Source organism: Cornus florida, unplaced genomic scaffold, assembly GCF_030987335.1.
Source record: "Cornus florida cultivar Cherokee Brave unplaced genomic scaffold, ASM3098733v1 CherokeeBrave_3.0.0_Hap2_Chr08, whole genome shotgun sequence".
NCBI classification, from domain to species: Eukaryota; Viridiplantae; Streptophyta; class Magnoliopsida; order Cornales; family Cornaceae; genus Cornus; species Cornus florida.
The window spans coordinates 84,887,415-84,913,798 of record NW_026775578.1 but is presented as its reverse complement, the minus strand read 5'-3'; the positions used below and the strand labels follow the sequence as shown (position 1 = coordinate 84,913,798).

At 35.0% G+C, this 26,384-nt stretch overlaps 2 protein-coding genes across 2 annotated transcripts; one reads left to right on the top strand and one right to left on the bottom strand.

The window, feature by feature from the left end:
• Positions 1-2,348: 2,348 nt before the first annotated feature.
• Positions 2,349-8,127, bottom strand: LOC132270547 (receptor-like protein EIX2). The gene is made up of 2 exons (XM_059771726.1): positions 8,035-8,127; positions 2,349-2,789 (listed from the first exon to the last, which is right to left on the bottom strand). The coding sequence occupies exons 1-2, from the start codon at positions 8,125-8,127 to the stop codon at positions 2,349-2,351; spliced, it is 534 nt and encodes a 177-aa protein (XP_059627709.1).
• A 3,443-nt stretch (positions 8,128-11,570) lies between these two features.
• Positions 11,571-15,012, top strand: LOC132268706 (uncharacterized). Its single transcript, XM_059769506.1, has 3 exons — positions 11,571-12,185; positions 12,660-13,221; positions 14,264-15,012. The coding sequence occupies exons 1-3, from the start codon at positions 11,691-11,693 to the stop codon at positions 14,578-14,580; spliced, it is 1,374 nt and encodes a 457-aa protein (XP_059625489.1). The 5' UTR covers positions 11,571-11,690; the 3' UTR covers positions 14,581-15,012.
• Positions 15,013-26,384: the final 11,372 nt, after the last annotated feature.

Sequence of the window (26,384 nt, the reverse complement as noted above, 5' to 3'; positions counted from 1 at the left end):
GAGGTCATACAAATGGAATAAGAACTCTTCCTCATAGTGCACCTATTACGATGGTAGATTGGCACCCTCCCTTGCCCATTTTCTTGACTGGGTCAGCGAATCATTCAGTTCGGGTCACATGCATATTATGAAGGTTTATGTCTAATTTTTCATTTAGTTTTGATTGGTTAGAGAGTTGGAGTATCATTGGATGAAGTTGCCCCAAACACTGATTCAATAGAAGTTTTTGTTGTGTTTTCTATAGGCCAATTATGTTTTAGTCTTTTAGTTGATGAACATTGTATTATAATATAGTAATGTTTTGGCTAACATTGCCCATTTTATTGACTGGGTCAGCGGATCACTTAGTTATGATCACATTGATATCACGAAGGTTTCTGCCTTGTAACAATTCATTTATTTTTTGTTGGTTGGAGAATGTAGTTTGTTCCAAGCAATGATTCAATAGAAAATCTCATTAGTGTTTTCTTTAAGTCAATTTGTCATTTTTTTTTTAAGGAGGCAATTATTTTGATTTAATTCAATGAACATAATGTTATCATTGTTTGACATAGTATTGTCTGCGTGCAATGCACGGGTAATACATTATTTGACATAACTTATGCTTATAATCCAGTGGCAATGTACACAAATGTGCTCATTGTCATAGTCAGGGACGGAGCCAGAATAAGACCCGGGGGGGGGGGGGGGGGGGGGGGGGGGGAGGGGGCACGTGCCCTTCCTGGATTTTTTCCTTTCCTTATTTTTTATATATATTTTCCTATAATAGGTAAATATTTTTTGAAAATGTGTAAAAGTGCCCCCCCTCAAATTTCTCCTTCCCTTTTATGCTCTATATGTTTCCTTAATATTTTTTTTTTCTTAAATTGTTTCATTATATTCTATATATGTAATTTATTAATTTACCTCATTATAAAAATATCAATCTCTATCTATATTTATCCACCTATTTCTCTTTTTGTATATATACTCCATAAATATTAATTTATATTTATTTAGTGTACAATGTGCCCCCCTTGAACAAAAATTCTGGCTCCGTCCCTGGTCACAGTGCATTTAGTAATTTGTTTCTTCTCTCAAATATAGAGAAAGGCTTTGAAAATTTTGCTTTTCCTTTTACTTTTGTCATGTCTAATTGTTACTACAAGGTAGCGAAATGCACACACACAAGGGGTTGACCTAGTGGTAAAATCACCTGAACTTTGGTGCTAGAAAGCACCAAATTTGGGGTTCGATTAGTATCTAAAGAATTGACCTGCACATGCACATGTTTTACTTTGTTTCAGGGCTGAACTTGTTAGAGGAGGATAACATTAAGTATCGAATTAGAAAACGAGATTATGAGAAAAAAAACCCTCCTCTCTTAAGGGATTATTAATTGAACATGAGTTACATCTAGAAAAGAGGCCTTATCAATAATAATATTCAAGAAACCATATTTTAAATGATACATTTGAAAGAAAATATTAGACAACAAACTATGTAATATATTTATTTTGGATTGCCCTGTAGGCCACAACCATTCCTCATACAAATAGTCCATCGCCATATGATTGTGCTTCAATCAATACTAACTAAATCTAGTACAAGTAATGTAGAGAATAGTTATACAATATATTCTTCAAGAAATAGAGAGGCCTAAGAGACAACTGCAGCACTGGAGGGAATGCAAAACTCGAAGTTGTCACTGCAAGAACTTGAAGTGGCAAACACAGAAAATGCAAAAAAAAGATAAAAAATAAAAAATAAATAAAAAAAAAACAATGTAAGCAATCCGTTTAATCAAAATGTGAAATTGAAAAACTCTAACATTAGTTTACAACGAGAGGAGTTAAATTTTTTTTTTTTTGGTTGTGTTTGAAGTGTTATAGTGTCATTTAAATATTGAACATCTAACTAATGCAAAAAGAAATTCTAGGAGTGAAAGTGCAGCCAATTCACAAACATCAAAAAAATATATTTACCTATTAGCTATGAAGCTGCCTCTAGACTCTGGCCATATTCGCCGCTATTGTCACATAGAAACAATTAGAACTGTTATAAAGAGTGTCATTCAAGTATTGAAAATCTAGCTAATACAAAAAACAAAATTGGAGTGAAAGTGTAGAAAATTTTAAAAAGCTATATGAGATATGTACCTATTAGGTTTAAGGCCCCCTCCTTAATTTGTCTATTTTCACTGCTATTGTCACATAGATCCAGTCTTTTATGTTGTTCAAGAACTTGAAAAGGACATGTTCCAATTAACGATTGAGCAGTAAAGTGCCAAAGACTCCACCAAATCCAACCCCAAAACCTAGCTCCATGCTGACATAAAATTCTCGGTTTATGAACCCATCTTCTTTTCCTTAAATGATATCATTTTCACCGATAGAAGGTTCCAGAGCTGTTTCATCTCTAGAGCACTTATTTGGAAGTGGAAGCCCGCAAAGTTCATCATTTCCAAAATATGCAGAGGCATCAAAGCTCTGCAATTGAGTGCTTGATGGAATTTTTCCAAACAAGTTGTTATTTGACAAATCCAAGATAGTAAGAAAATCTAAACGAGTGATGCCTGTAGGAATCTCACAAGAAAACTGATTTCTAGACAAGTCGAGAGATTCTAGCATTTTCAACTCACCAATATTTTGAATGACATGTCCATTCAATTCATTTCTCGATAAGTTTAAATAATTCAATTTTGCAAGACTCGAGATTTCTTCAGGAATTTTTCTAACTAATCTATTGCCAGAATGTTCAATGCCTCTTATTAGTGCTAAATTATTTTTGTACTCACTTTCTTTCCCTTTCTATAGCACCAATGCATTATCTACATACATATTACCAGTAGCAGCAGAACCACTTGTATAAGCATAATAGCCAAGAACAATGTTTTCCTCTAGATTTATTTCGCCAAACCAAAGCCATAAAATTATTGAAGCACGACGGTATAATCCTAGATTTATTATTTTGGGAGAGGTCCAAGATTTAAATGGACTTGAGATGGCATATTTTTAGAGGTATGTGTCCATGTAACTTATTCAACCGCAGACTAAGAACAATTAAATTTGTCAAGTTTGTCCTTATCCATGCTAGTATTTTTCCTGATAATTTATTTTCTCCTATATCATTGATCTTCAAATCACTACAGTTCTTCAATGACGAAGGCAATTCTCCAATGAAATTGTTATTGCGTAAGTGCAATGTTTGAATTCGATATAGGAAACCCATAGAGCTAGGGATTTTTCTAGAGAAATTATTGTTAGCCAAATTAAGGAAGACTAATTCATGCATATGCATCTAACAATCAGGAAGCTCCCCTCATAATTAATTATCTGAGAGGTTAATAAAGCTGAGAAGCTCATTGGTTATGTTGTATAAGAAAGAAATTGACCCAAAAAACATATTTTTAGAGAGATTCAAAAGTGTGATGTTGGGAGGAAATAGTGGCATTGGACATTCAGAACTATTATTGCTCAAATCTATTATAGGATAAAAAATTGTCTTCAATGACGCCAAATCAGGTACCATGCCATTCATGTAGTTGGAAGAGAGATTTATGTAAGACAGTTGAGGAGATAAATTCCAAAACTCTCGAGGGACAATATCTGAAATTCCAGAATTAGAGATATCAAGGTCAGAGTAATTGTTTTGAATTAGAAGCCAGTTTGGGAAACGAGGGCCCAACCGGCAAGACCGCAAGTATATGAAATTAAGTTGAGAATGAGGATTCCAATCAAAACAGAAGTCTAAAGATAGGGAGTTATCAGACAAGAACAATTGCTTCAAGTTGTTGAGATTTGAGAGGTGGGTTTCGGAGATTATACCTTGTAAAAATTTTGAAGAGACGTCCAAAATTTCAAGCATGAAAAATTGCCCAATACTTTTGGGTAGTGGTCCAATCAAGCTATTGTTCGAAAGATACAGCCTTCTTAGTGAAGATAATCCTTTTAAATCTGGTAAAGACCCACTCAATCGATTGTTCCGAAGATTCAACTTTCTCAATGAAGATAATCAGGTTAAATCTGGTAAAGACCCATTCAATTGATTATCATAAAGATACAATTCCTTCAAAGATGAAAGTCTTGTGATGTTGTGAGGCAGTGAACCACCAAGTTGATTCAAAACCAAAGTCAATATTTGTAAACTAGTACAGTTCCCAATGGATTTTAGAATCCCACCTTCAAGTTGATTGGAATAGAGAGTAAGATAGGTAAGGGAATTCAAGTTTCTGAATGAATCAGGGATCAGACCTTGTAAATTATTAACAGAAAGGTCTATATAAACAAGACTAGTATTGAAATTGAACAACCAACTGTATATTAAAGAATTCAAAGAATTACCGGATAGATCAAAGATAGTAATAACTATAACAACAATAACAACAATGCAGGCCATCCAACCATATGTATACAATGCATGCCAATGTAATGCAATGACATGCTAATGTCGCTTCCCATTTTTCAAAACATTTCCGTTTCACTATTCCAAACCGTTAATGCAACCGACCCATAGTAGCTCTATGGCATCATGAGAGAAGGGCTGGCTAGCTATCCCCGACCACAAGGCAACTCCAGGGCGTTTTTTCTGGCTTATATAACTCAACTACGCTAGAGTCTCTCCCTAATTCCTTCTTGATCACATTAACACCATTGACCACTAGGCAGCGCTCCTAGGCACTCGAGTTTTCGTAAACCATTTTTCAAAATCTTTCCCCAAAATAATTTCATTTCTTTTTAAAACAAATTCCCTTTTCTTACCCAATGCAATGGATGAATAATTCATGCTTTCAATATCATGCCAATAATAAAATTTTATTCATTTCATTCATTTTCAACAACATAACATGCTTATAAGAAACTCACAAGGAAATATATCATGTCTTGACATTATACGAATTTAGCATTTTTAAACACACAAGATGTGAACTTTTCCTTTTCCGTTTTTCTGTCATTTTATTATTATTATTATTTTTATTTATTTATTTATTTGATTTATTCTTTTGCTACGTTGCCTTAAGGTTTTGTTTGAACCGCGGTAGGTTTTGGTGTCCGGAACCGATTTCTGGCACCACATGCATTACATTATACTCCCTCCATCCCAAAATAAGTGTCATGCTTTCTTTTTTATCTGTCCCAAAATAAATGTCCACTTTTATTTTTCAAACAATATATTTCACATCATTCCAAAAATGTCCTTTGAGTTTAAATTTCAAACCTCAGTATTCTAAACTTAGAAGGGCAACTTAGTAATTTTTCAGGCAGACAATGCATGGTCCCACATGTCCCCTTAAAAATTACTACTCCCCATAAGTGACACTTATATTGGGATGGACGGAGTATTATCTTTTATTGCTCGTGTAAGTCTTAAATTTATTGAAAAACATGTTTGGTTATTTTCATTTTCTAAGGGTATGGATGCATAGTTTCTTCATAAACATTTTCGTTTTTCGGAGTGTTTTACGTAATTAAATTTTTGAAATATTTAGTGGAGGAGCTAGCTTGCAATTTTGAGAAAATGTGACAAGTGTCACACTTTCATTTGGCCATTTGTTGACTTTCCATTTGATGCACTTGGAACAAGTTTAAGGCTTGGATTAAGCCTAGTGAGGAGGCCTAAGATCATGACAAGTGGAGGGTGGATGTATGTGTGTGTGTGTGAGAAAGGTAGGGTTGGTGTAGTGTGTTTGACTATAAAAGGCCTTAGGGTTATTGGATTTTTCAGAGAAAGTGGTCTTCCTCACAAAGACCACCATTGATGTCATCTTGAACCCTAGCCTCCATTTTGGTTTTTAAAGCCCCTTCCCTTGGGATTTTGGTCTTCCACCTTGAAGACAAAAGTTCCCTTTCTTCCTTCTCTAGAACATTTTTTTCTCGGTTTCTCCATTTGTTTTTGTTTGCCTTGGATTCTAGAGGAACAATCCTCTAATGAGGTACCTTGATGAACCCTGAAACCCTAACCTCCATTTCTAAAATTTGAACCCCTTCCCTTAAGAATTTGGTCTTCCACCTTGAAGATCCAATTTTCCTCTCTTCCTTCTCTAGAACACCTTTTCACAATTTTTCCATTTGATTTCATTTGTCTTGGATTCTAGAGGTTCAATCCTATAGTGAGGTAGGGGTTGTCTTATGTTTATACTTTTGTTGTATCTTTTGTTCCTTGAAGTTGATACACATTGTATGCATGTATTTTGAATTCTAGGGTTGTATCTAGGTGTATATTGCATAAAATTAACTTGGGGCTTTGTCTTGATTAAGGCTTTTACATAATCTTTAACTTGTGTTTAGTTTGTTTCATTAAGTGATATTTTGAAATCTAGAGATTTTCATTATTGTAATTTATAGAAATTCTATATAATCTTTGTCAATGATTTAATTGTGTATTTGATACTATGTTGTTGTTGTTTTTATCATGGATTTGAAACTAATTGTATACTAGTATGAATGGATTTCATAGGTTGATTTTATAGTAGTAGTTTAATTTGATTCACTTTGTAAACTTGTTCATGTAATTGCCATTGTAGTACATAATCTTTAACTTGTGTTTAGTTTGTTTCATTAAGTGATGCTTTGAAATCTAGAGATTTTCGTTATTGTAATTTATAGAAATTCTATATAATCTTTGTCAATGATTTAATTGTGTATTTGATACTATGTTGTTGTTGTTTTTATTATGGATTTGAAACTAATTGTATACTAGCATGAATGGATTTCATAGGTTGATTTTATAGTAGTAGTTTAATTTGATTCACTTTGTAAACTTGTTCATGTAATTGCCATTGTAGTTTTAATGACTTGATTGTATAACTATTGATTAGTTTACATTGTTTTAGTATTGTGACATCTTTGATATAATTACTTGTGAGTAAAACATAGTGTGTATGTGTGTCACCTTGGCCTCAGGAGCATGGTGGTCACCATCTTGTTCATAAAAATTCATTTGGTTTTAGGTTGTGTGTGTACGACATGCATAACATGATTGAATGATAGACACTATCTGAACATTGAAAAAGTGGACTTTGAGTCTATTAGGTTGAAAGTCCTAAAGAACAATTGACCAGTGGGGTATGGAAGTACACCATTTGTTTGCATCGGATTTGATTCCGCAGTACATCTTATTGCATCATGGAGTCGCATGTGTGAGTTGCATCATACTAGAGTCTATGTGTAAGTTGTATTGTAGTTCTTGGACTGGTGTGTACTTTGTTATTCTTCTAGTTGTATGGTAGTTATTCTCCCAATATTTACATATCATTTGTTTTCGCATTTCGTTTCAAGTTGACATTACTTGAATTATAACTTGTTGCTGACATTGGAAGCACCATTATTGTTTATATGCCTTGTATGTCGTGGATTGTGTTTAAATTGTTTCAAAGGTAGCTTTAGAATGATCCCTTAGCTCCACATTGAACTTAGACGTTAGGGAGCATGATCCACGTGCATTTGTTTATATTACGCTTGCAAAGAATCATTGAAACTTTAGGGATATACGCATGCGCTTCATCCTACTAAGTAACTCGTTTACTCACTTTAGTTTATTTAGGTCTTTTTCAGGCAAGAATAGTGTTTTCTTTCCTGAAAAAGACCCTACTTTGGATGATCAAAATCCCTAGCTTGGCTTGTGTAGCATTGGAATATCATCTATATGTGCTTTTGACATGCAAGTGTTAGCATGCTTTTGTTATCTTTTGTTATTATCAAACTATAACTTGTTTAAGAGCTTGACTTGCTTCATTTTGGACCTGTAATATGAACTTAAATGCTCTATTTTGATTATACTTTAGCATATGTGTAATGAACCCAAGGGCCAAAGACTTTTGAGGTATTGAGGGTATGTATAATTTTAGCATGTTTTAAATTCCTTAACATAGTTTTTTTAGGGCATTTTGGTCATTTTAGGTTGCATATTATTTTTGGTTCGGACCATAGTTGATTAGAAGACTCATTTTTTTTAGGGGGGGGGGGGGGGGAGGGGTAAGGGAGGGTGTTTTTTCACAAACTTTTCCCAAAAAGTCCCGTTTTAGCCATAAAAAATGCACGTTTTCAGAAAAATCACCCTTGCAGCAAATCCACTGTTCACTGGCCCTGAGTGAACGATCGCTCCCTTGAGCGAACGATCGCTCAGGCACTTTTTGACCAAGTCAACCATTGACACTATTCATTGTTTGCTGGTTTTGAGCGAACGATCGCTCCCCTAAGCGAATGATCACTCAAGTACAGTTTGGGCACTTTTCACTATTCGTAGTCACTGTACATCATTCGTTCCTGAGAGCAACGTTCGCTCCTCAGAGTGAACGATCGTACCTGGGCACATTTTACAAATTTTTCTAGAACTTTGGAAATTCATACCTTCTCCGTTCTAACTCCAAATCAAGTGATTTTTGAGTCTATATTTATTAATTTATCATTGTTTATTCAATGGTATGCATGGTGGCATCCAAATCTGTTTGAAATGGCTTTTTTTACCCCTAGTGGTTTACTTTGTCTGTTTTAAAACCCTAGCTTCCGTAATTATTTTCTTTCGAGTCTCATGAATTCTCAGGAAGTTACTTTGGCGTCTTAGAGGTGGCATTCATCTCTAGAGACTTGTTCTCTTTCATTGTTTCCGCATTTGGGATTCATTATCGGATCAGTTTCGGGTTACTCGCTGACGCATCGGGTTTTTTTGAGATTCGGGCCGTCACACAAGACAAGCAATAATTTTAAATTAGCATACTTCATCACATTTAGACAACTAATGTATATAATTTCATTTTTGTCAACATAAAATAGGAATTTAATATACACAACATAAGGCTCAAAGGATTCCAACACAACTAAATCATGCTTATATAACAAATTTTTTGAGAGAATAACTTACAAAGCTCAAAGAAGTGAATATTAGAATACCACTACCTCAAAAGTAGCCAAAATGCATCCCTTGCTGGAAAAGTCAACGCCGATAAATTCTGGTCAACAGCAGCGGAATGAAAAACTGTTCGGTGTAAACGTAGCCGACGACGAGGAGAGTAAACTGCTCCAAAGGCGCGGCTCTAGAATCCGACTCGAAGTGGCCCAAAACCCCTTTCCAAAACCTTAGATCTAGAATTTTCAAAAATTCATAAAATAATCACTGCTCCTCTGAAAATTAAATCCTTTGAATATGTGATAGAGAATGATGAGAGGAACACTTTCCGTCAAGGAACCAAGGCCAGAAACCCGACCAATTGGCCGAAAAATGAAGGAAAAATAAAGAGAAGAGAGTTGCGAGAGAATGAGAGAGAATATGCTAAAAATAAGCCAAATGACATATATATATAAAGTAAGTGATATCATGTGGGGCCCACCCTTTAAAAAAATACCTCTTTTTCATCCTTTATATAAACATACACACATGTATGTACACCAAACACACCACAACCCGTGTGTAAACACATAGTCACCTAAATACGCATCAAATAATAATATATGAAGAGTAACAACTTCGAAAATTACTTTCTGTGTACAACAATACTGGTTGCGGTTCCACCTGGGACCTCTTGACCCGAAAAACTGAAAAATGACAAAATGGCCAACAATGCATTTCTAAGAGTTCTGAACTCAATGAAATGCTCTAACCAACTCTCGGAACACACCAGGCACACCTCTCGGTGTTCAGCACGCAAAACGAAATAAATCTAGAATAATCCCAAAAAATCCCAAAAAATAAAAAATAGGGAAAATAAAAAACATTACATAATAAGTGTTTATGTGTAGATTTTGTTTATCGATAAACACATACATTATTTGATATAGTAAAAATGTTTGTCTTATTTTAAAAACAGTAAATAGAAAAACATGTTTGTTAACCTTAAACCGTTTTTAAAAAATTTAACACTAGTTTTAAACAAGTAATAAAAATATCTATGAAGTGTCCAATAATCCTCTAACAAAGTTGCCCACAACCTTAGCAAATGTGGTGTTCATAAAAAAAAAACTATTGATCATAAAGTGGATTGTGCCTCTTGGTTATGTAAACAGGGAATAGTGTTTGTTTTGCAAAAATAATCATAATCATAATCATAAACGTCTGTTTGGTGTTTATAAAATTGACATGTGTGAACAGTAATTGAATTTATATAATCGATAAAACATAAATAATATTAACAAACAAGTTTTCCTTTAAAATTTGTTTATATAAACAATAAATTATAATCATAAATAGTTACCCACCTTAATTTAAAAGTTTCTCTGTGAACCCTTGTGTGAAGCATTCTTCAACCTACTTGCAGGGTGAGCAAACCCAATGATCAAATTAAATTTATATTTGAACGGGTAAATATTAATAGTGGTTTCCAGAACACGACAATGTTGTTCTAAGTTATGATGATGGGCTAAGGTTAGGGGTGCAACTTGGGACGGACCCGCCCAGTCCAATCCGAACCCAACCCAAGATTTTTCGGATTGGGCTTCTTTCACCAACAAATTGGGTTGGCTTCGGGTTGACACATTTTAACCTGAGCCTATTTTTGGGTTGGTCTCGGGTTAGAACATGGTCAACCCGATCCCAACCCGAATTATTGTGGGTGTATATAAGTTTTTTAACCCCTACGAAAATTTCAGAAGCTAATGGGAGAAGAGAACTTCCACGGTCTATAGAGAATCCGCCGCCACCGCCGTCCTCTACTGCCGCTGTCGCCTTCGCCTTCGCCGTCGCCGTCGCCGTCGCCGTCGCCGTCGCCGTCCCTCTGCCGCCGCTGTCATAGTTCCTCCGCCTCAGCCGCTGCTCCACTGCCGCCGTTCATCTCACCGTTGCATCTACATCAATCATCTTTTGATTTAAATCTCTTTCTCTTTGAATCTATGTTTCGTTCTCATACGCAACTATTCTTAAAATCCAAATTGAAGATTGTGTATGTGAAGTTAAGAAGAAAAAAATGGCTGATGCATTTCTAGGGTTTGATGTGCAGAGCCCATTTTGCACTATTTTTTTTTTTAAATTATTATTTTACTTTTGTGTTTCTTATTTTGTTTTTATAAAATTTTAATTGTAAATAATACACACGTGAAGAAATTCAAATAGAAAAATTGCCAGTAATATGTACATGTTTTTGCCTTTTGCAATATTATTTTTAAAATTTTCTTAGAAACTAAATTCAATCAGGGTTTAAGGATATATATATATATATATAGCCTACCGGTTGCTGTTCAAAAAAAAAAAAAAAAAAAAAGTTGGCCCGTGAAAGCTGGCTAACCCAAAAAATTTGGGTTGGGTTTAATGGGTTGAAACCCGAATTTATTATCCCTCAGACCAGCCCAGCCCAGCCCAACCCAATCCAAAATTGGGTCGAGATCGGATTCGGATTGGGTAGGCCCAAGTTGCACCCGACTGGCTAAGGTTTTAACGAAGAAACGAACAATATGCTGTCATATTGAGCCTGAAAAATCATCATTCCAAGAGGTCATGTGGCTCTTCTAAGAAAAAAGACAGATCAACACATAGGTACCTGTCAGTACACGCTTTAAAGCATACTAACATAACAAAACCTAAGAATTTACCATTACATCCCCAAACCAATTTACGTGTCACATGAAAACTTTGAAACTTTCCTAAAAAACAAATTAAACACCTAGCTTCATCAATGTCCCTCCTTCATATATAAATTAAACACCTACCCTTTCTTCTTCAGCCCACCTATACATATACATATATCTACAATACCTATATATATATATATATATAGGTATATAACTATGGCAAGAGACGATGATCAAGTAGCTCATATGGAAGAGTATGATGGTGGATACAACAACAGCATGATGAGGAGGCCTCCAGCTCTCTTGAACTCCATATTCATGGCGACAGTGAACAAGGCGGCAAAGGCACTGGTGGCGGTGGCGTCCACGTCCAGTGCCGAAGCCCAAAACGCCGAGAAGTGGAAGGCGGCAGACCATATGAGGTTCATGGTTATGCTCATGACTTGGATGGTTGTTTGGGTTCTTAGGATTCTGATGGATCACTTCCCTTGCAGCAGCTCTGTGCTACCCAGCGCCCTGCAGTACTCAAATTCCCCCTTTCTGCTAACAGATCATGATGGTGGTTTTTCTCCCATGGAGGAATCATTTAATTTACCATCATCATCATCATCATTATCATCAACACTTTCTTCTTTAGATTTGGTTCTCCACCAAGCTGGCTCTAATACTGAACCATCCTCAATTAAAGCACTCGGTAGAGCGCTTTCACATGTAAGTTGATGATCATGCTTATATATTATATTGTTTACTGCTTTCATTTTGTATGCATTAAAATAGTATTTTAATTTTCACCTCCCGTTTTCATATGTCATTCTTAATTAATTAATTAATCTGACCCAGCAATCTGCCGCCAAAATATATATATTAATATTATCCTAAACTATATATATAACCTATGATTGGATTCGATTCAAACAATATATGGGTACTGCAGGTTTTTTTTTTTTTTTTTTTGTGGATATTATTAAGTAAAATTTTATTTTATTTTTGATAAAAATTTACTAATTTATATATGGGAGTTTATGATGGGTAAGCATGCAATATGCCGCGTGGCACATAGGTGGTGACACAAATTTATAGTTTTGTTGCTATTGGAGTGGTATACCTAGCTTTTCAGTCGATCAATGAATGACAATATTACCCCTCAAAATATGGCATATTATCTCTATCACTGGGTTTGGTCAGGTATTTGCATTGTTGAACGAAACTCCAGCTTCGTCGAGAAAGTACCAGTTTGCGGTGGCGATGGCGGACAAGATCGTGGAAGAGAACTCGAGGCAGGGCAACGTGGAGCTACTGCAAATCAATCGTACAGCACTAGCTTCTGCATTTGCTCGTACTTCGGGACTTCTGTACCGCTCGCTTCAGAGGAGCCAAGGCCAATGCCAAACCCAAAGCGGGGGAGTCGTTGATGACTTCTGTGGAGGGTCATGGGTTATTAAGACACTTCCCTTGGGCTCCTTCTTTGCCTCTTACTTGAAATCAGGTCTCAGCCTCTGCCTCGGCTCCATATTTTCCGGTTTCTCCGGCACCAAGCAGAGGAGGCAGCTGGTGGGAGCCAGCGGAGGGGAGAGTAGTGATATTGTGGCCGAGAAGCATGCTCATGAACTTCTGTGGATAACCAATAAGCTGAGGGCGTGTGGGGCCGTCGACGAAGCTCTTGTCCAGTGGAGCTTAGCCTCCGGTCTCGCGTCTCTCTCTCTGACGGGCAACCCAAGGGTTCAAGGCTTCATCGTCAAAATCTCAGGTCAGAACCTTATATATATATATATATATATATATATATATTTAACCACCAATTAAAGTACTACTAATAATAATTAAAATAAAAAGGAGTAGGAATCGTGTAACTTTTTATAATAATACTGACTTTTATAATCAATTGCTAACATGGTAGATACTTTCTGTTTCAATTGAATAATACACTCCTTTTTGTTTTTGTATGGTTTGTTGTCCCTGAATATTTGTCGTATTCCAAAAGTGCTCTTTCCCTAAATACTATGTGAGGTTTAAAATTTGTGAACTACCGAACATAATAATATATTTATTTTAAAGGGTAACTTGGTCATTTCAAAAGATCAAAAAAAATCATTAAATTATTCTTTTTGCTATGTAATTATTATTTATTATTATTATTATTTTTAAATAATACATTAAATTAATGTTCTATGTATAAAATAAATTATGTAAAAAAAACAAAAAAAAAAAAAATAAATATACAATTTTTTTTTTCCTAGTTGGGTACTCACACACACATACTTTCACGGAGGTTCGAACCCCTAACTGATGTTGAAGAATCAACGGATGAGTTGTGGTTAGGGGTGAAATGCCACTCGAACCCAGAGCTAGCTGGTTCTCCCCGAAATGCGTTGTGGCACAACAGTTGACTAGACATCTAGGGGTAAAACACTGTTTCGGTGCGGGCCGCTAGAGCGGTACCAAATTGAGGGATTTCTCTTTAAAAAGTAAGGGCTTGATATCGTTAGGTCACTCGACTATTAATTTTTTTTTACTTGCACACCGTGCTCCAATTTCTTGCCTCCTCATAGGTTATGCCATTACACCAGACCCTCTTTGATCACTATGTATATATTGGGCAACCGACTAGTGAAATTATGACAAAAAATTATGTAAGAGAGGATAATAGTAGATTTTCTTAATAGTTTCAGTGGGGCCAATAGTGAAATTTGATAGTTACCATAATTCAAAATGGGGAGGGGAGGGAGCTAGTACATGTCTAAGTGTATCTAACCCTCAATTCTTTTCTTGATTTACGTATGTATATATAGCTATATTGATTGGAGAGCTGACTCGAGGAGAGTTGGAGGTGCCAAGGCAAATAAAGTACAGGCTGCTGGTGCTTTGGCTTCCGTTGTTTTGCTACGCAGAGAATGGGTTAGCATATCCAGTGTTGTCAGGTTACGAAAAGGGAGAAATGGAGAGGACAATGGATGAGCTGATCTCCACCTTACCTGCATTGGATCAAGAAGTCATCCTCACAAATTGGCTACAAGACTTCACCATCTCTACCTCAGATTGGCCTAATCTCCAAATGTCCTATGATCGCTGGTGCCGTTCTACTCGAAAGCTTATTACAGTATCTTAATTATACACACACACACACACACATATATATATAAGCCTCATCCCTCAAGAGTCATGACTAGGTACTAGATATGCAGCCACATGCTTCAGCTTTCTCGCTTAATTAGCTTTCTATGTAAAACAAGTGACTATTTGAACCTCTACAAGGTACTACTACTCCTCCTACAAGGTACTACCACTCATATATAGCAAGTTCACGCATGTACCTAGTTCACAACTTATTTACCCGTTGCAGAACATGTTTCATGCAAATAAATTTTAAGAAATTATCACACAAAATGTCATCTCCGAAATTTCAATTTCAAGGACAATTTGTCCAACACTCGATCCTTAGTGTGATAATTCACCCATTTCTATGAATAAACTACTGTTTAAATTTTGTTTGGTGTGATTGGTTAATGGATTTAGTCCATTATTGTTTTGTTCTGTTGGAGGTTTTAATCTCCTATTTGTAATTGTACAACATCTTATATATATATAAAACAAAAAAAAAACACCAACTACTGTTTATACAACAAACATGTGAATGAATCGACAGTAACCGAATAAAATCACCTCTAGTTTTAGGGATTATTACAGAAAGATGGACTTATAGACCCCATATTTATCATTTGGAGGATTCAAAGTCATGATCTTTTTAAAAATGAAGTTGATCAAAATGTTAATGTGGACATAGAAAAATATTGTTCATTATTTAAATTACTTTTACTATTTTCATGTATCACTTTTGTGCATAGAAGTACTACTTTTGTGCATATAGGTACCACTTTTTGTACAGGGAGGTACCACTTTTTGTGTGGGTTATGTCTGTGTATATAAAAAGTGGTTCTTAATGACATGGTATATACAAAAAAAATAAAATAATACCTATATGTATAAAAGTGATACATTTGTACAGAATTAATACTTGCATGTACAAAAGTGGTACATGAAATTAAGAGTAGTTGGGGAAAATGTGTAATACCCTTATATTTTAAAGGAATTATTTAGTGGGATTTATTGATTTTATTTTAATTTAAATGATTTATTTGAATTTAATTTGGAGTTTTAATTAATTGTCTTATTTTGATTAATTATATTTTGTGATGTTACTTGAGATTTTGCCATGTGTTCATGTTTGATTTGAGCGCATTGATTGAGTGTGTTGTTTGATCATTCTATGTTCTGTTTGTGTGCATGTGTTTGTTAGTTATTTGTAATTATTATTTAAGTTATTTATTTATTTATTTAATAGATTCGATCAAGGAGATTTGGGCCGAAAGAGGTGGCCTTGGATTTTAGAAAATGATCTTAATGGATGAATGACTATTATGATGATGGGTATATGTGTATATATATATATATATATATATATATAGTAATATTATTATATATTACTTGAGTTAAATATATATATATATATATATATATATATATATGGCATGTATATATTGTTGTATAACTTTAGACGTAATCACTCGCAAATGCATAAATCTTTGTAGATAGGGCTTCCTTGTAAGGGTGTAGTACCCAAGAGACTTATATTAATGAAGTTGTTAACAGACTTCTCAAATTCTAAATTAACTTAATAGGATAAACAAGTTTTGATGATTTAATCCAATGAGCTAAGTAGAAAATTAAATAAAAAGTCAATAATTAAACTAGATGAAGAAAATAATAGAGAAGAAACTAGGGACCTGATTTCACCACTAACGTCGCACCACCAGTCAATTGCATCAATTTATTGGAGAGATATGAACCATGTATAAGAAATTAATCATGGCTACAAGTACATATTAATTTAGCTAGAAGATAATATAAAATTAAAGGTAAGCATGGACTATCTTCGATTAGTATAAACCATCTACCTAACTATTCTATTCTAGGGTGTAGTATGGTCTATATTCTCTAAGCATAATCCATCAAATCCCTAATATTATATTCAGTGAAAAACCATTGCATAACCATCTCATTGACAACTTCAAGAAGTAACATGAGTTGTGTTCAATTACAATAATTAAATATCTAAGACAAGATAGAAAATACTTTATAATTGAATTAAAACTTTAAAACCCGAATTCTATTGAAAAGTCAAGTAAAAATTCTTTAGGTTACACAATCATGCATGAAAAATACTATTCTCCAACAAACAAATACAATCAAACCAACAGTGTTAAGCTAGGGCTACATCACAGCCCTAGCAAAGCTTTTAGCCGCTTGAAATGGACTTCTTCATGATTGAGGAAGACATCTTTTGCCGCCATGGATCGACCCCTTCTTTCTTCTATATGCTTCTCCTCTGATCTCAGCCTTTAGCTCCTCTGTATCATGATTATAATGATGTAGGGAACTCCCTTTAAATAAGAGAAGAACAACCACAAAGTCCCTTTTCCAAATAGAAGATATATATGGAAATTCTGCCAAACAAGAACTCCAAAATTCATATTAACTTCCAGCCCAGTTTTGACAAGGTAAACAACTGTTTCATGAAACACAAAATTGTAGATCTTCGAATTTCCTTTCAACCTACGCAAGAATTTAACCGTTTTGACATTTGAGGAAATAGATACAGACAGAAAACCAAAATGGGTTCAAGTTACCAATTTGGAGAAAGTTTCATATTTGGAAAAAGGATCCTTCATTTTCTTCTTGTTTCCATTCTCATCAGCTTGTGGTTTCTCTTGGAATCTTTTCTAAGTCTAATTAGACTCGGATATTCATCATAGCTCGGTCCAATGGTTGTGGTCTTCTAACCTCTTGGATATCATCTTGTATAGCACGAAATCATTGGTCTTGACTGATATTATCATTAAAGCCCTGAAATAAAGAAATCACTAAAATAATATAAAATCACAAACAAAACTACTACTAAGAGAAAAAAACATGTAAGTTAAGGGGTTGAAATGTATAACATTTACCGCTTAACATATATATGTACAGCATGTGTATATATATATATATATATATATATATATATATATATATATATATATGAATAATATGTATATGGTATATTTTGGGTAGTCTGTTTATGGTAGGATTAGAAGCTATATACATATATATAAATATATGTGGTGTTGTTGAGGGAGGAAGTTTTTACGTGAAAAGAACAGAGAAAAAAAAAAGGTGGCTGAGAGAGAGAAAGGGTTACCGAGAGAGAGAAAAAAAGAAGGATAAGAAGAAAGAAGAAGGGGAGCAGGTCGGATCTGAAGAGGAAGGAAGACGACAACGACGACTAGGAGCCGGAGTTGCAGAAGTGAACCAAGGGGCTTACGGCGTCGGTTTCGCTTTGAAACTCCAGGCGAGTTCTTTCTTTAACTCTCCTTTTAGAATCCATAAGTTTTATACCTTGGGTATCATAATCTTAGAATTGGATCTGTATGTAAATGACATAGACTTAGGCTAATAGCATGAAATCGGAGTTGCATGTTCGTATGTGTATATATATATATATTTGAGTGTTTATATATATATATATATATATGTATGTGTGTATAAGATTGGTTGAATATGAAATTTAAATGGTTGGATCTGCGATTTTGATGACTTAAAACATGTATAAAGGTTAGTATTAATGTATGGAAGATAAAGCAGGACTTAGAGACATGATATAGGACTCGAATGACATAATACAGACTTAAAAATGGACTTGCCGAGTTAGTTCAGGGAACCAGTGCTCAAGCACTATTAATAGGGCTCAAGCGTTGTTTAGACAGGGCTCAAACGCTGTTCTGGGCTGGAGTGCTGTTGGTCAGGGCTCGAGCCCTAGGGGCCTGTTTTGCCTCAAAAGTATTTCGGAAAGCCCCGAGGTGATTTTTGAAAGTCCCATAAGTGTTCTAAAGCGCTTAGATCAGTGTTTATAATGTAGTTGCATAAGATTGGACTCAAACTCCTATATTTCAATATATAATAGAAAGATTTAATCATAATTATGTTTAAAATCTTGGTATATGATTTCAGCATAGGTTAAATGACTATTTAGTTGCTATATAATATTTATCATGTTCTTGCATGTTGTAAATGGAAGGAAATCATAGTAGGTTGTTTTTTTATTTTTATTTTTTTTGGCATAAAAATGCGTATGATGCCTACTTGTATGATTTATGGTGTATTTAATTTTAATATTAATGTGTGGTTTATTCAGAGGCAAAGAAGAGTTGCCAAAGACATAGATATAATGTCTTATTAATTGTATGAACATAATATATACAATGGAAGTATGGATGATATACTATTTTGTAAGTGTGGATATAAACATACTTAAGGAGGCATGTACTAGTTGCCAAGACTTAAATAAATTGTCATTTAGACGGTGTAGACAAAACTATGCTCGTGAAGGCATGGAGGAGTTGCCAAGGCACAAATATAATGTTATGTAAATTTAGATGATTATGTTATTGTGTTTGTGGATTAGGGGAAGTAAATAATCTTATGGTTGAATGAAATATTATTTTCTCGCTAATAAGCCAATATATTACATGTATGGGTTGAAGAAAATAGTTTCCAAGGAAGATAATTATCTAGTGTTGTATACAGAGTGTGTGTGTGTGTATATATATATATATATATACACTATTATCTATGGATGTGATCCTAGATTTATTAAATATTCTTGTTGATACTATGTAAAATTAATTATCATCTTTTATTAAAGGTTAAAAAGGGTTTTACGATGGTTGTGGTTAGAAATATATTATTTATCGGTTTTTAGAGGCTTGTTAAGGAAACTTACTCATGGGATTGACCCACTTTATTTTTTAAATCTTTTAGGTTCTAAAAGTTCAAGTCTCAAGGTTAAAGATCCCCAGCTTGGAGACTTATTTGTCATCTATTTTTTCCAGTTATTTCAAAGTAGAACATTATTCAGTTATTTATTCTTAGTACTTTTGTTTATGGATTATTGGGCATTGGATTTTGGTTAAGGGATGTGACGGCCCTAGTTTTCAAGCCAGTGTGTCCTGTGATGAATTGAATTTGACCCAATAACGGATCCCAATGCGGAAGCAAAAATAAAAAATTAGTCTATAGAGATGCAATGCATCTCTAAGCCGTCAAAGTAACCTTCCATGAGGCCACGGATCTCAACGAGAACAAAGCAGAAGAAAAAGATCAGAAAAAAACCAAATTAGCCCTTTAGGGCAAAATGTTCTTTTTACATAGAAACAACATCTCTAGAAATGTACATCAACCTTAAGACACAATCATGACTTCTCATGAAGTCACGGAAACAAAAGGGAAACAAGCGGAAGCCACGATTTAAAAACGGACAAGTTTAGCCCCAAGGGCAAAATGGTAATTTCTAGCAATATTTAGGTGCCACCGAGCACACCATTGATAGACAACGAAATATTAATCAAGTTAGATTCAAAAATCACTTTATTCGGAGTCCGGATGGAAGAGAAAAGTAAAAACAAAGTTTTGACATTGCCGCGGCTGTGAATAGTATTTTGACAGCAATGAATAGTGATTTGGGCAAAATGCTGAAAATCGTGTGCCGTTTTGAGGCACTAAACGACATTTTTTTGGAGAAACACGAAGAAGAAACCCCCCTCAAAATAAATTTTCCAAGCTGACCATGTTAAAAGAAAATTTTATTTTTGACGTGAAATCTACAAAATGCCCTTATAATAGACTTTTTCAAAAAGTGCATATGCGCACAGAAAATCAAATTTGACGCGGGGTTTTTGAGACTGAGACGGCATTTTCTGAAAAAATGTTGTGAAGAAACCCCCCCTAAAATCACGTTTTCTATGTGACCATGTCAAGGCCGGAATTTATTTTTTCGAAGAAATTCCCAAAATGCTCTCAAATCAGATTAGGTCAAAAATGATGAAAAACAATAAACAACTTTGCACCAAGTGTTCATTGACCCTAAATGGTGTTGTGTGCTAAAACGATTATGCACGCAAATGTATTTAGAGATTTTAAGCAAGCGGAAATGGTCCGTGACTCCCAAAAATGCCCGATGCAAAATACAACCTATTAGAACCTCAAAATGCAAAGAAAATTCCTTAAATGAAAAACTTGAGCCAACAAGCATCTGTTTCATACAAATGTGATATTTTGTGTAAAGTGAGCATTCACACAAATATAATATATATATTTACACGCGTTCCAATGGTCTACAGCCTCAATGGTAGCTAAATACAAAATATCACCTATTAAACCTCAAATTTTTGCCAAAATTGGCTTTTAAAAGAGAAACTTGAAACTAAAAATTATAAAATGGTTTTAAAAGACCGTTTGTGTAACGACCCGGTCATTTGCCTTCCTTTCCTTTTTCCTGAAATTTTACGAATGAATTTTTTTCGTTTAATTTTCCCTTCTGAGCTCTGTTTCGTGTCGCTTAGTGTCATCTCAAGTGCTCAGAATTGGTTCCTGAGACTCTTTTCCGTGGATTGACAACTTTCTTTGAGGATTGAGTCATTTTCACATTTTTCGTTTTTCGACACTATGCGCTATTTCGTCCTTTTCCCAATTCTGTTTTATCTCCGTTTGTCAGTTTTTGGCACAACCTCACTTCTCATGCTCGAAGTTGGTTTTTGACTTCACGTGCCTTCATCTTGAGTGGTTTCCACGAAATACGTATCTTTACTTTTGCAAGAAAATACTCTGGTTGCTCCCGGTGTCCATAGGGGCATGGATGCAAAGTTCTTTGAAATTATTTTCTTTTCTTGGGGTATTTTTTGTAAATATCTTTTGAAGATATTTTATTTCAGGGGTTTTTAAGAAAATATTTTTGGAAGATATTTTCATTCTGGGCCATAAGTGCAGTTTTCACTTTTTGGATGGGCCATTGTGTAATTAATGAAAGTTATTGTAAAATGTCTTGTTTTGAGCCTGGATCCTCGTACGGGATTCATTTTCACATTTCGTCAAGTTGTGTACTCTTGGAATTTCCTCCTGGTCGATGTTTTCCAGTTTCAGGGTTTCTGGCCCCGGTTTTCGCCAAACTTATTTTGGGCATAACTTTCTGCTCGGAACTCAGTTTTTCACGCCGTTTCTTTCGTTATTCATATTTTATCATTTTGAATCTTTTTCATTCATAAAGTTTTGCCATTTGAGCGCGTCTGTTCAAATTTTACTTTTTCGGACCCGGCGAGGCCCGTTCGGGGCACTTTTTGAGATTTCTATAAAAGGGGGGTGAGATATTTCATTTTTCATCTTCTCCCCTCTTCATACACGACCTAGAGCTCCCATGGAAGCCCAAGGGGTGCCACCATCTTCTCTCTCCTCTTTTGGTTCACTTTTCTTTGATGGAAAGTCTTCGGCCTTAACGTTTGTTGTTCCCCTCGCCGTGCTCTACCTTTCCCCTTATTAGAATTCAGTTTTGACCATTTCTTGAGTTTGGTTTTGAGGTCAAGTTATGATTTTGATGGGGCTTTGATGGGGGTTATGTTCACGGTGTTGTCCTCGACAAAACCTCTCGGTATCGTCGAATTCGGAGCACTTTTATTTTGGTGGGCCTTTGGGATTTTCATCTCAAATTGAGGTAGGGGATGTTTTAGGTTTAAATTCTTGTTATATAGCATACTTGTGATGCTTATACTACTTGTTTGCATGATTAAATATAAAATCTAGAGATTTTATTATTTATTTTTCTTGTACGGGATCTAATTTTCCCGGTTGCTCATGACTTGGTTTAAACATGTAGCATGATTTTATATTGCCCCTTGATATGCTCATTGTCGTGTATTAAAATTGGAACATTTGAATAAGTATTAAAGATTTTATTTAATATTTATCTTAGGTGAAAGATTAATTCACATGGCCTTAACTAGCTTGAAATTAATATGTGTTAGCATATTATATTAGGCCTTAGCATACTCTTCAACATAGCTGAATTTGAAAGTAATTGGAGGTGTTTTGAAAATTAGTAATTATTAATTAATTTGATTAATTAATTTGCCCCGAGTGCACTATTCACTCCATTCGAATTCTGGCTTGATATTCTTGATCTACATGCCATATAGCTTCACATATATTTGATTTAGAATATTCGGTGAAGTTTTGAAACCTTTCATTTAATTAATTTCCTTGTTTAAAATTTAATCCTCATGGTGATATACAACTTGGAATTGTATTGTAGCATGCTAAAAAATTAAGTTTTGGTATGATTGTTCACATGTATTAAATTGGGATTAATTGCATGAAAATTGCAACTTTTATTTTATATTTAACTTTAGTGTAAGTTTAATTCACATGGTCGTAAATTGAATAAAATAAACTTGTAATGTGATATTTCACAAGTCCTTGGCATGTTCTCTAAGATATGTTAAATTGAGAGCATTTGGTTAAGTTTGAAAATCTAGGGATTTTAATTAAAAGAATTAATTAAAATCTATTTAATGGTCCCCTTAGCTTAATTAAGTTTTTAAGTTGATAATTGTATTGATCATGACTTGTTACTAGCATATATTAATTTGGGACTATTAGAAGTTGTTTTAGAACCTTGGGATTTAAATTAGCATGATTTAATTAAAGTTCTACTTTGTTGTTCTAACAACCTAATTGAGTTTTAGAATGGATATAGGTGATGACCATGCCATGTCCTTTAATATGTATTAAATTGAGGTTATTTGGAATTGAATCAGAATCTAGAGAATTTAATTGTGTTTATCTATTTAAATTCTATCAATTTGCTCCATGATCTAGTTGTGTTTTAGAAGTGGTTTATATATTCAAATCATGGACTTGGACTTGTTGTATATTCATTTGGTTATGTTTTGAACATTGGATAACATAGTTGCTATGTTTGTATTCATGAGAATATGTTTTCCTTATTGAATATATTTGTTGCCTTGTGTAATGATTTGCACACTTCGTGTTTAACATCTTTCATGCATAGCGTGTAACTAATCGCACACTGAAGATTCGACATTCATCATATCATATTAGTTGTGGATTTATAGTATGTATTGTATAGGTTTCCAAATTTGGTTGTGCTTAGTAGATAGTTGATTATCTTGCATATTCCTGTTGATATATGCGTTGTTGCACAACTTGTTGATTTTGGAAACTTAGGGATGTCGTTGTTTGACTATGGCTAGGACGTGGTTCTAGTACGGGGGATAGTCCCTCTATATATGGTCTAGTGCGTACATAGGGAGGTTACCCATGGGCTAGTAACCCTAAAGTAACTATGTTGTCGGTCTGATCCGACGTGACGTCCGAGTATCCACTTTGTTTGATTTCGCATTTCATTTTCAAGTTGATAACAAGATGATGTTGTAACTTGTTGTTTCTTATTTGTCGTTCCATTTTAAGTTACAGGATGTTAACTTTGCGAAATTGTGCTTTATGCGTTGTATTGGAAGTTCCAATGTTGGTTAAATTGCATCGATATTGAAAATTGTGTTTTGACGTTCTAACATAACTTAGGAATGATCCTATTAATTCATTTAGAACTTAGATGTTAGGTGGCATGACCCACTACTGTTATTTTGTGCTTCAGATTCTAAGTTGATGGTTTTGAGAACTTATACCTTGTTGCATTGTATAACATGCTCTTTTGTTATTGAATTGCATGGATAATGTAATTCTTGTTAACTTGTATTCAAATATGCTTTTGTCATGTTGTATGGATTCCTCTAGACTTTGTTCAATTATATTGATAATGTGATCCGTGGTAACTATAAACTCGTTGTATTAATCGGATTACTCCAACTTTGATTTGTTTCATTCATGTATTTATATTATGATTCTTGTTGCTTTGTATAACATGTTTCTATGTTGTTGAAATGCATGGATGATGTGATTTATGCTAGAAACACTCTAAGGTAGGTTAGGATGCTCCTTGAGTCTCACTTGGACATAGACGTTAGGTGGCATGAGCCCCTTTAACATGTTTCACCTTAAGGTGATAAATTTGTAAAATGCTAGGTCGATGCATGCTCATCTCCTACGAGTAGCTTTATGTTACTCACCCCTACGATACTGGGGCATATTTCAGGTACGAAGACTTGGTTCGTGAAGCCTAGCATTCCTTGGATGTCGTGTAGTTTTCAAGTTTCCATTTCATGCAAATGTTAGCATGAAATGTTATTTTGTATACTTACATGTCAAAATATGTATATTTGATTCCATGTATGTAATGTGTACATAAGTGCACTCCTTTCAATGTACTTGACATGTATGAGATGAGGCCTGAGGCCAATGACATGTGTATTGTATTCTATATAACTTTTTAATTTCATGAAATATTAAGAAAACCTTGAAAAATCGCAAGTCATTGCTTCACCATGGTTGCATCGGGTGTGGGAATTCCATTTTCATTCTTTCATAGGGTCTTATTAATCTTGTATGAAGTGTGACCAAGGGCCAAATGGTCATTTGACTCCATTTTACATTTTTGGATTCCATGTTTTCCATTCCAAGTCCATTTTTGCCTTTTTGCCCGTTGGGGGGTCGGATTTTGTATCGGCTATATTTTTAAGACATGGACCATTGTAGCGCGTCTAAATAGGTAAGTTACGTTTGCGTGCATGGTCGTTTCTGGGCAAAACCTTATCGTTTGTGTTTTGAGCCTCTTGTGAATTCATTTCGCATTTTTTTTGATATTCTGATCTAGGGGCATTATGGACCTTTCACATCAGTTTTATTTTCTTCTTTTGACATGGTTGAATAGAAAACATGTTTTTAGGGGGGGTTTCTTCTTCGTGTTTTTCCAGAAAATGTCGTCTTGGTACCGGAAATCCCTCGTGAAGTTTCAGCTTCCAGTTTTCATTTAGCAGCTTTATGACCCTCTTGTGCAGTTTGATCTAGGGGCATTTTAGGAATTTCACATTGAGTTTTTTCGATTCCGTCCGCATTGTAGGGTAGAAAACTCGATTTTAGGGGGTGTTTCTTCTTTGTGTTTTTCCAGAAAAACTCGTCTTGACCTCCGTTTTAAGCCTCAATTCTGGGCAGATCAAAAAAAATGTAGTAGCAGCCAAGGGCTGCCACCATGCCATGTCTTTGGGCGCCGGCATGCACGCCGGTGGGCTCTCGCATGGGCGCCGTGTGCGCCATGGCCCCTCGTCGGGCCGTCGCGACGTCAATTCTTCTTTTGGGCTTTTCTCCTTTGTCCGGACTCCGATTCAAGTGAATTTTTTTTTGAACTTGACTAATTTTTTGCCGTCTTTCCAACGGTGTGCTCGGTTGCACCCGGTTCTTCCTGGATAATTATCAGTTTACCCTTTTTGCTTTAAGTGCTCGTTTTTCTTCATTATACCGTTTCTCCTTCGTTTGGACTCCGAATCATGCGATTCTTGAGTCCATCTTGATTAGTTTTTCGTTGTCCTTCCGGTGTGCTCGGTGGGACCCGAATCTATAGTTTTCAAAAATGACTATTTTGCCCCTGGGGGCTTATTTGTCATATTTTCGATCTTTTGCTTCCGCATCAGTTCTTGTTGAGTTCCACGACCTCATGAAAGGTCACTTTGACTTCTTAGAGTCTTGTTTTCTGTTTTCGCTTCCACATTCGGATCCGTTATCGGATCATCCTTACGGTTCATCACAGGACACGCTGGCCTAAAAACCAGGGTCGTCATAGTTTGGCACTTGGCCACACTTCATGCATAAATAAAGAGACCCTATGGAAGTGCTAAAGCGCACTTCCCACACCCCATGCAAATGTAGTAAAGTTAAGACATGCCATTTTTCTATTTTTCAATAAAATCACTTAAAAATAAAAGTAGTTAGAATAGAAAATGAAAGTCCTTGGCCCATGACCTCATTACATACATATCAAATACACCCCAAATGGTGCACTTAAGTACTCATTACATATTTAGAACCAAATATATAAATTTTAACATATAAAACTACAAATAGCATTTCATGCTA